This window comes from Mchenga conophoros, linkage group LG15 (assembly GCF_057382185.1).
Source record: "Mchenga conophoros isolate Kocher_MC1m ecotype Shallow Benthic linkage group LG15, M_conophoros_male_GT1.1, whole genome shotgun sequence".
Lineage (NCBI taxonomy): Eukaryota > Metazoa > Chordata > Actinopteri > Cichliformes > Cichlidae > Mchenga > Mchenga conophoros.
Window position 1 is genome coordinate 21,572,889 of NC_140540.1, and position 11,534 is coordinate 21,584,422.

Here is an 11,534-nt window from a genome sequence, read left to right on the forward strand (position 1 = left end):
GGTAAGATTTAAACCACTCCAAAGCAGTCCCTTTGATTCTGACACAGTGCTCAAGCCGAGCGATAAGAATCCCATCAAATGCAGCACTGAGGTCTAACAGTATTAAAATGGCAAAATCTCCCAAGTCAGAAAAGTTAAAAGGTCATTAAAAACTTTTACAAGAGCAGTTTCAGTGTTGTGGTGCGTTTTTAAAACCAGACTGAAATACTTCACTAATGCCATTTTTATCTAGAAAGGTCTGGAGCTGAAGAAGGACAACTTTCTTTAGGAATGTCTGGACTGACAACCAAACATATCAAGCTTCTGTTTGAGCCAGAGACTGCACTTGTGGGTGAACAATACAAACATTTTATATTTCTTATATCAGTAATGTAACTTGCAACAAAACGTTCTGGGAAGCTTAAACTTAGTTTCAGAATAATTAAATCTGAGACTTTGTTTTATTGAAAAGGTTAATAAAGTTTGAAATTGTATCAAAAATAAAACAAATTATTAAATAACACCGGCTACAATATTGGTAACATATGTGTGTTGTTCAACAGAACTTTTTCCCAGGCTTTTGTTTATATGCTCAGTCGAAAACCACTTTAACATAATTTTCAGCATAATTACTATTTTTTGTGACTATTCAGTACTTGAGTATAATTTATTGAATTATTTAGTAATAAATATGAAGTAAAAAGTTTTGATCACAAATGGGATTTTTCCAAAACTAAGCTTGCTTAATAGTTCTGAACTGTTACTGTAAAGTTTATAATAAAGTCATAATAACCTGATATTTAGAATCTCCATATATCATTTCCTTTATGCTTATATGTTGTCAAACAATGGCAGTAAGAAACATAGTGTTAAAATAGCTCTATATAGCATTATCTAATCTTGAGAAGAGGTCAAAGGTCAGTTATGGGGTCTTGCTATATGCTATGAGACAAACATAGCACAGTTTTAAGTATCATAGTTTCTAGGCTCTAAGGCTTTGTCAGTTTAATAGTGAGCTTTACAAGATTGATTTTCGTGCTAAAAGCTGGCACAGAACTAAGTTCGCTTATGACCACTAGAGCTGGAAACAACCTCAAGCAATCCTAAGGCTAATCAGCACGGCTAGCATTGTTAAATGTTGTCATTGCTAACATATAGCTGTTTAACAGCATAGTGAGTAGCGAGAACGCTAAGTTATTGTTAGCTTTTAAAAGAAAAATGTTGGCAACCGTAACCATGGCCTGCGGAGGGTATATAAATGCTGCACAAGGTTCCATTCGTCCCTTTACACTTGCTATTGGACTTGTTTTGACCTGCTCCAACCTCAGCCTGTGGAAAGTTAAGTTTTCGGAAAATATTTACTGAAAGCGGATTTGACTTGCTCGCCACAACAAGTACTTCATCTTTGGATTGTTTGTACTTGTTTTTCATACAGCAAAGCCTGAAGATGGCTCGTCGTGGACTCGACAGCCCCCTGGACTTCGTTGCAGGTACTTTTAACATTTCTTCAGTTATTTTAAGAGCTACTAAATGACTGTAATAATTTAATAAGTTCCAGTGTGAATATCAAGTTTTAATGTTATCAAAATATGCTTATTCCAAGATTTTTCCCCGTAAATTGTTTGTATGCTTTAAATTTTCCGGGAGAGGTGTAGAAATTATTAACGACTGGTGTATGAATTTGAAAAAAAAGGTGTTACTTTGATTTGAAGGCTTCAAATTTGACACTTTTTTAATGATTTGGTTAAAAATAGCTTAACGGACTAAAATTTGTAAAATGCCCCAAAATCAGTCTCTGTGGTAACAGCATCTTCAGCATGTCATGACGTCAGAACACACAGGTGTAAACACACCAGATCCCGGTCCCTTCCTAACATCCTGTTCTTCTTGGATCAAAGGCTTTATTGAAATAAACTATAACTTTTCCCCTGCTACAAAACATGATAATAAAAAATAACAAAAATAAATGAATATAAAAAAGAATATGAAAACAGTAATCATAGTACAGTAGTAATAATGGTATCCTTATGTTATGCCACTACTATATCTTATTATATAGCAGTTAATGATGTGAACTTAGTTGACTTAGCTGTTTTTTGCTTGCATGAACAAGTAGAAGTGTCATTCAGTCTGACATAAATGTAGCCTAAAATGCTTTTCTCTCATCGTCTGCTCAAACTAACAGATGTAGCTCTGTTCCTTTAGCACTTGATGTTTATTACATTCTTAATGTTATTTTAAACTTGTTTCCTCACAGGTCGTCTCGACTACGTGGTTGAGCGTCCTGCAGAAGAAGGCCTTCCAGAGGTCATCAGGATCCTGGATGACTCTGATACCGAGCGTGTCAGTGAAGGTGAGTATGGTGAGTATATCCCTCTCCCATCCTCACCCTCTTCTCCTGAAGCACAGGATCCTGATGACAGTGAAGAGGAAGGTGAGTACCCTCCCTACATACCTGAGGACGTCGAAGAGGTGAGTGAAGACACTGACAATTCCTCTGACTGGAACAACTCAGAAGAGTGGGCCGATTGGCCTAGTGACGACTCGGGGTATGACACCATGGATGAGAGAGCTGATTCCCCTCTCATCCAGGAGCTCCCTCCAGAGCCGTTTTGGCACGATTGGCAACATCCTATTGCTCCAGGTGCTGCCCCGTTCGCCATGCCGCCTTTCGGCCAGGCCAACGCCCCACTCTTCCCGGTTGGTGATCCTTTAGCTTCTCCTGCTTCCTCTGCTCCTCCCTCAGCTGCTTCCTCTCCTGCTCCCTTAGCTGCTTCCTCCCCTGCTCCCTCAGCTCCTTCCTCTCCTGCTCCTTCTTCCGCTACTCTCTCAGCTTCTCCTTCAACCTCAGCTCTCACCTCCTCAGCAAAGAGAAGCGGAGACGACACCTGCACTGATGAGGTAAGTGCAAAGAGGTGCAAGGTAAGTGATGACACGTTTTATGGCCCTTCAACATCCTCGGGTTCTGTTGGTGTCAGACGCTTCTGGGAAAGGCCTTTTAACCTTTCACTTGATGACAGCGACTCTGACTAGATTATGTTAGAACTTGTTTTTAAGCTTTAAATGTTTAAGTTGGCCTTTGCAGTGTTTGTAAATGACTAACATTTTTTTCTCAAGCTCTAGCTCACCATGCAGGACAAAGGTAAGTCCGTACTTAATGTCAACACAAATAAGTAGAAAAGGTTTAAAATGATGTCGTGAACTGACTGTAGTCTCTTGTTTTTACATAAGGTATAGCCTGTGGCTCAGGGATCAGAGGTAAGGTAAAAACACATAACAGAAGAAAAGTAAAGTGAACAACTCTGTGATCTGTGAATTCATGCTTTTCTCTTTGTCTTTTTGTCTTCAGGTGCTTTACACTTGTCCTCTCCCAGCATTCAGCACTTCAGACACTCAACGCCCAGGACGGAGCTAACACAGAGAGATACTCCACCCAGAAGACAGCCTTACCCCAACCCGATGAGAAGGATGGATGACCAAATGACAAACTGGAGAGTGGTGCTGTGTTCCAGCTATGTAAGTTATCACCTCACATTGGCTACAAACTGTCTTGAAGACTAAATCCTTCCAATAGCTGGTGTAAATCATCGTCCTACAGTACTGTAGGTTTAAGTTTAGTTATAGTTATTGTGTGTATATGTTGAGTTTAAAATTGCATTTTAACAACATGCTGCAGCTACCAACAATGGAAATGCTGTTTTGTGTTAAAATGACGTCTTTCTCGTGTTATTGCTTTGCAGGGCAGCTGAGAGTGGACAGAGCTGCACAGAGGACCAAAGATCCACTCTCAGCACTTCATACCTGACTGGCCACAGCACCACCCCTCTTCACCCAGGGTGAGGAGGGCCCTGACCCCACCTGCACAGAGGGAGTTGTGAACATGCACTTCTGTGTCGGTGGGTTTAGGAGCCTCCTCACACTCACACGGATGAAGACTGTCACTGGAAGATGTCTCCATTGCATCAGCAGGACGTAAGCATTTGTATAATATTACAGTTTGTGATGTTTTATACATGTTTTTATTGCTTCACTTCAAACTAGGAGATATAAAATAAACCAGTTTTCATAATATTTTCTGTGTATTTAGTTGTTTTCTTAATAAGTTATTTGGAACATCATTGCAACCTGTCAGCTTTTTATTGGGGATTTATAAAGTTGCTGGTGGCTCAAGTGTGTACAGTGGGGTGTTGTTTTTGTCACATGGTAAAAGTGACCTCATAGGGAGCAAAAAGAACAACTGAACAATTTGGGGATTCACAGACTTTGGTAATCATTAAAAGATGAAGAAAAATAGTTTTATGTGATCAGTTTTAAGTAGTGAGCAGCAATTTAATCAAATGCTGGGATGAAATGGGACAAAAGGGTCATGTGACAGCCACATTAGTTCCCTTCCCTCGTTTAACAATGTGTAAGCAGACTGCTTTAACCTGCAATTTACTGCATGTTATTAGGCTGCATGGTACAACCACAGTCTGCTAACCACCTGTGGTGAGCGAAGGTTTTGAGGCATTGTTCGAACTACTGATGAAGCTTTATCAATGCTTGTTAAGTTTCCCAACCACATTTCATCCCGATGGTCCAAGGCTTACATCTTTATGCTCACAAACATGCTTCTGTAATTAACCAGTAACAAATGTATTACTTTAAGTTACAGTGTGAGGGGCACTGATGAACATAAATTAGATTTAACTTGATTATGTGTTTAGGTCAAGAGACACAGACCTTCATCTGTAAGAGGCTTTTCTTAAATGTCTGATCACGATGTTTGTGTTTGTCTGCAGCATCACTGCAGCAGAGAGGGTATAACACAAGGCCACAGTCACGTGGTATTCTGTCCTGCTATTAAGTGAATAAAATACTGAAACTCTGGCAGTAGACTGGAGCGAGGCAAAGAGTATGTAAAGGGACAATAAGAGGAAATGATGGGAGAAAAAAAAAAACAAAAAAAAAAAAAACATACATGTCTGAGAAACAAAGGAAGAAGAAAAATAAAAAAAAAATGGTGGAAAAAAGGATTAGAGCCTAAATTCTAAAGCTGCAGCTTTGCATGCTGGCAGCTCCAAGATCTCACTGACATGTAATCATAGACTGAATAAACATAGGCCAGTGTGATGTCATTGATTTGTAGACTTTAATTTGTAACAAAGGGCAACCTCTGGGTACACACGACACAACACTGGGAAATATACCATTCACATCTGTGCCAAATTGAAACTCTCAAAACCTAAACTCTGCTGTCAAAACCTAACATTCCTTTGTCAAAATGTAACTGTTGACAAAATGACACATACTTGCATCATATGCAAACACTTACAGATCAGGGGGAGCACACTAGTCTACTTTATATAAAACACTGCAGTCTTTCATTGTTTATTCAGAAGGCATATTTTCAGGAGACACATTTTCAAACAACCAAAACAACAAATAGGCCTACTCAGTATTGTACATTGCAGTACCATGAGAATGGGTGAATGACTGAATGTAGTGTAAAGCACTTTGGGGTCTTTAGGGACTGAGTAAAGCGCTATACAAATGCAGGCCATTTACCATGAATTCAGAGAAAGCAAAAAAAACCCAAAAAACACCATAATACAGTAATAGAAAAAACACCATACTGTAAACACAAAAAATCATGACAATTGTGCATACGTGGGCTCATGGATCCCGCCGTCTGTTGGCGTCTGGCCACAGGACCTCATCGACATCGCAAGCAATGTCTTCTCTCGCTAGGCACCGGGGAAAATATCCTCTTGCATGTCGAAACCATCCATGGATTGCTGTCACCTGAATGTCGCCGCAGGCCTGTTCCATTGCCTGCAGAAGAGGCATGCGGGCATGTGGTTGGCGGTCATATACACGCCATCTCCAAGCCGAAAAAAATTCCTGTATAGGGTTTAAAAATGGTGAGTAAGGGGCAAGTATACCACTTCAAGTTGGTTGTGGTTGGAGAACCAGGCCTGGACCAGAGCAGCCTGATGGAAACAAACCTGGGCTGATCTGGTCTGTTCTGTACAACTATGTTATGGAGAGCATCTAGAAATGTGAGTATATGTTGGCTGTTGTATGGACCTAGTTTTGCATGATGATGCAGAAGCCCTCGAAGGCTTATGGCGGCACACAATGTGACATTTCCCCTGCGCTGCCCTGGGACGTGCACAATTGCCTTTGACCAATGACATTACGACCCCGTCGTCTTGTTTTGCTCAGGTCGAATCCAGCTTCATCAATGAAAATGAATTCATGAGGCTGTGCAACTCCATCCATGGCCAAGAGAACATATTACTGTACTACAGTGCTACACATACAGAACCCCATCACACAGGTACCTGTGTAGCTCTCAGAATGGATCCATGTGGTACTGATATGGTACATATTCAGCTGCTACTGGATTTCACCAATACTGTATTGTACATGTAAAGGACAGTTACACTTACCCGTACATATTCAGCTCAAAGTCCTTTGACCCTGTCACTGTTCCTCTCAAATGGGACTCTGTAGAGCTGCTTCATGGTGATGCTGTGTTTACCCAAGATGCGTCTGATGGTGGTGATGCTCACATGGTTTATGCTGTTGAACACTTGCCTGTCTGCAAGTATTTGCTTTCGTAGCTGGTGGAGACGGATGGCATTGTCTGCCCTCACTAGGTCCACAACGGCAAGTTCCTGCTGTTGTGTGAACAGGCGTTGGCGTCCTCCCCCAGAAGGTCTTCGAGTCAGTCTAGAGAAATACAACCACATATTGTCATCGCTTTGCTTATTTTTCTTACAGTACTTTACTGTATGTACTGTGTCATCCACTGTACTTCAATATAAGTAATCATGCTATGTTTCACAGAAACTACCACTTTGGCTGCAAAAGGAGCCTTAGCACCCTGCAATACCCTGTACACTTGATATGGTAATGGTATATACTGTAGAACAGTGCTATAAAAACCATCTGAGTGGAGTAGAAGGTAGAGAGGTGAAGACAGACCTGTTTTCTAGTCGGAATGTTCTTATTACAGATGCCACTGTGAAGCAGCTTAGATGTGGGTGGACTCTCTGCCCAGCTTCCCTCATAGTCAGGCCATGGTTGATGACATGGTCCACCAAAGTTGCTCTTATATCATCAGAAATATGGGTCCGTGCATGGCCTCTTCGACCTCGACCTCGACCTCCTCCTCCTCCTCCTCCTCCTCCTCTTGCTCTCCCTCCATCCATGCTTGCAAAGTTCTTGAATTGGCTAAACTGAGGGCTTTTTGTAGTTGGCTAATTGGTGTTCAGTTTTACAAGTAAGTGCCTTCAGGTGTGTATTTGAGTGGTTGCAATTACCCAATGTGTTTTGTATTTTGTCTGTGAATCCCCAAATTGTTCAGACCACTACGAAGAACCATCACGCCACAGCAGCCTTTTATTTCTGTGACACACAGTTTACACAAACACCCATTATAAAAAAAAACCTGTGGTTATAAAAGATAAGGCACTTTCATGTATACTTTCAGTTATCTCCTAAAAGCAGGAAAAGTTGATTTCAATCAATAAGAGACCCTCTGACTGAACTGTGCTTTATTTTAGGTCCCCTTCAGATATGCGATAACATGCTAAATGAAATATAACTCTCCAAATGATGCTATAATTGACTCTTGCACACAGGATGTAGGGAAGAAAAGTATTTAAACTTCAGTTTCACGTGGTTATTGCTTCAAGAACGTAAAATATGATTTTGTGAGTTTGAAAACACATAACATTGTGTGCTAAAATCCTTCAATTCAGAGCCTGGAGACATGCTTACAGCTGAGTTTTACTAAAGACATTGCCCATATTAGGAAAGAGACATGTGTTTGGCTTCACTGATTATGTAATTTTCTGGCCCTCTTTCAATGTGACAAATCAAATACAGTCCACTCCGGAGCTGCAGACATTTCACAACTCAGAAACCACAACCGAAAAAAAATCTGCTTGATTTATTTATGCACTTTGTAAAAGACATGATCCACTTTGTCTGACTTTCATTATCTGTATCATTGTTATATTATATGTAAACAAGGAAAGCTTTCCCCTCATAGACATAGAAGTACTCCTGATAATTTTATCACAGCTGTGGTAATGTAAGCCACAGCTGGCCAAACAACATGCTAACATGTGAAAAGGAGAATCCACGTCTTCATACACTGAACAAAAATATAAACGCAACACTTTTGTTTTTGCTCCTATTCCCCATGGGATGGACGTAGAGACCTAAAATTCATTCCAGATACACAATATAACCATCCCTCCCAAACAGTGGTCACAAATCAGTCCAAATGTGTGGTAGTGGGCACATCTGCTATATTGAGATAATCCATCCCACCTCACAGGTGTGCCACATCAGGATGCTGATCTGACATCATGAGTAGTGCACAGGTGTACCTCAGACTGCCCACAACAAAAGGCCACCCTGGAATGTGCAGTTTTGTCTCACAGCAAAATGCCACAGATGCCACAAGCAATGAGGGAGTGTGCAATTGGCATGCTGACAGCAGGAATGTCAACCAGATCTGTCGCCCGTGCATTGAATGTTCATTTCTCAACCATAAGCCGTCTCCACAGGCGTTTCAGAGAATATGGCAGCACATCCAACCGGCCTCACAACCGCAGACCTCGTGTAACCACACCAGCCCAGGACCTCCACATCCAGCAGGTTCACCTCGAAGATCGTCTGAGACCAGCCACCCAGACAGCTGCTGGAACAATTGGTTTGCACAACCAAACAATTTCTGCACAAACTGTCAGAAACCGTCTCAGGGACGCTCAACTGCATGCCCGTCGTCCTCATCGGGGTCTTGACCTGACTCCAGCTCGTCGCCGTAGCAGACTTGTGTGGGCAAATGCTCACATTCGATGGCGTCTGGCACGTTGGAGAGGTGTGCGCTTCACGGATGAATCATGGTTCACATTGTTCAGGGCAGATGGCAGCTGAGAATGTCCCAGTTCTTGCATGGCCAGCATACTCACCGGACATGTCACCCATTGAGCATGTTCGGGATGTGCTTGACCGGCGTATACGACAGCGTGTACCAGTTCCCACGAATATCCAACAACCTCGCACAGCCATTGAAGTGGAGTGGACCAACATTCCACAGGCCACAATTGACAATCTGATAGACTCCATGCGACGATGTGTTGCACTGCATGAGGCAAATGGTGGTCACACCAGATACTGACCGGTTCTGGGTCCCCAGACCCCCAATAGCGCAAAAAACTGCACATTCCAGGGTGGCCTTTTGTTGTGGGCAGTCTGAGGTACACCTGTGCACTACTCATGATGTCAGATCAGCATCCTGATGTGGCACACCTGCGAGGTGGGGTGGATTATCTCAATATAGCAGATGTGCCCACTACCACACATTTGGACTGATTTGTGACCACTGTTTGGGAGGGATGGTTATATTGTGTATCTGGAATGAATTTTAGGTCTCTACGTCCATCCCATGGGGAATGGGAGCAGTAACAAAGGTGTTGCGTTTATATTTTTGTTGCGTGTATATAAATTAAAGTTGAAAATAAAATAACTGTACAACAAAATACACAATACACAATATAGAACTATATAAGAATGTATGAAGAAATCTAAATATAAATAAATATATACACAATAACAGCAGCTGTACAAGTATTAACCGGAAATGAAGAATATAGTGACCAGTGTTGTGCAAAACCAAAGTCCAGAAAGTCCAGTGTGTGTGTAAGAACCACATGTGTGGGTCAGTACTGTGTGGTGGTGTGATTGAGAGACCGTATCGCCTGCGGGAAGAAGCTCCTCCTCAGTCTCTCTGTGTTGGTCTTCAGGGAGCGGAATCGCTTTCCTGACCTCAACAGAGAGAACAGTCTGTTGTTGGGATGGCTGAGGTCCTTCACCATCTTCCTGGCCTTGGTCCAGCACCGCCTGCTGTAGATTGAGTGCAGGTCAGGGAGCTCGGAGCGGATGGTGCGCTCAGCTGACCGCACAACCCTCTGTAGAGCTCGTCTGTCCTGCATGGTGCTGTTCCCGAACCAGGTTAAGATGTTTCCCGCCAGGATGCTCTCTATGGTGCACGAGTAAAAGTTCCTGAGCACCTTGGAGGGCAGTTGGAAGTCTCTCAAGCGTCTGAGGTGGTAGAGACGCTGTCGGGCCTTTTTCACCACGGTGTTGATGTGACAGGACCATGACAGGTCCTGCGTGATGTGAACTCCGAGGTATTTGAAGCTGTCCACTCTCTCCACTGGGCACTCGTTGATGACGGGGGTCTGGTAGTTCCTCTCCTGCTTAGTGCTGAAGTCCACTATCAGCTCCTTTGTCTTACTGACGTTTAGAAGGAGGTTGTTCCTCTGGCACCAGTTCTCCAGATTCCTAATCTCCTTCAGGTAGGCCGTCTCGTTGTTATCAGAGATCAGGCCCACCACGACGGTGTCGTCAGCAAACTTGATGATGGTGGTGGAGCTGGTAGTGGCCACACAGTCATATGTGTACAAAGAGTACAGCAGGGGGCTCAGAACACACCCCTGGGGGGCTCCAGTGCTGAGAGTGGTGGAGGCTGAGACATGTCCGCCCATCCTTACTGCCTGTGGTCTGCCAGTTAGGAAGTTGGAGATCCACTGACACATAGATGAGCTGAGTCCCAGATGCTCCAGCTTGGTGGTGAGTGTGGAGGGAATTATGGTGTTAAATGCAGAGCTGTAGTCTATGAAGAGCATTTTAACATAATTCCCCCTTCTAGTGTCCAAGTGAGTGAGTGATGTGTGGAGGAGATGAGAGATGGCATCGTCTGTGGAACGATTTGGACGGTAAGCGAACTGTAGTGGGTCCAGTGTGTCTGGTAGTGAAGAAATGATGAAGTCTCTGACCAGGCGTTCAAAGCACTTCATCACTACTGAGGTGAGGGCTACAGGGCGATAGTCATTGAGAGAAGCAGGGTGGGGTTTCTTCGGGACAGGAACAATGATGGACTCTTTGAAGCATGTGGGGATCACCGACTGAGATAAAGAGATGTTGAATATCTCAGTGAATATCTAATTTGTGCTTTGGACTGTCACCAGATTTCTTCTAGAAGTTTCTTGCCAGTCAGCAACTATCTTGGCAACACCACTTGAGTTTGTGTGTTGCATGCTAACATCCTTATCATATGTGTAATAATACTAAAGCGTCATCTTATGCACACACAAAAAACAAATATGGCTCCTTCGTGCAGGGTTTTCTGGTATGTTCATTTATGCTTCCCAATTAAAAAAAAAAAAAGAAAAAAAAAAAAGAAAAAGCAAAGTTCTTGCTTCTCAGCCACTGCGGCCACATCCTCACCGTTTTTTAGGCAGTTATATAAACATACTGTGAGTGAGTCATAAGCTTAAATACAATAGTTGAAGGAACAAAAACTTAATGTTTAAAAATACCAGTCAAATCTGATTAAAGTAAATAAATAATAAGTATACAATGTAGTTTTAAGACTTCTCAATGTTTCGTAACATTAATGTTCTATGAACTCGTGAGTCCAGAAATCTGAATGTCATGAAAAGTATTATTCGTGTATTATTATTTTACAATACAAGGTTGTTTTTTTCCTG

At 42.4% G+C, this 11,534-nt stretch overlaps 1 protein-coding gene and 1 pseudogene across 1 annotated transcript; one reads left to right on the forward strand and one right to left on the reverse strand.

The window, feature by feature from the left end:
* The first annotated feature begins 1,426 nt into the window (after positions 1 to 1,426).
* LOC146558265 (uncharacterized) lies at positions 1,427 to 4,576 on the forward strand. Its single transcript, XM_085247763.1, has 4 exons — positions 1,427 to 1,469; positions 2,237 to 3,237; positions 3,329 to 3,495; positions 3,720 to 4,576. The coding sequence occupies exons 1-2, from the start codon at positions 1,427 to 1,429 to the stop codon at positions 3,010 to 3,012; spliced, it is 819 nt and encodes a 272-aa protein (XP_085103889.1). The 3' UTR covers positions 3,013 to 3,237; positions 3,329 to 3,495; positions 3,720 to 4,576.
* An 81-nt stretch (positions 4,577 to 4,657) lies between these two features.
* On the reverse strand, positions 4,658 to 7,002 carry LOC146558266 (uncharacterized; annotated as a pseudogene).
* Between the last annotated feature and the right edge of the window lie 4,532 nt (positions 7,003 to 11,534).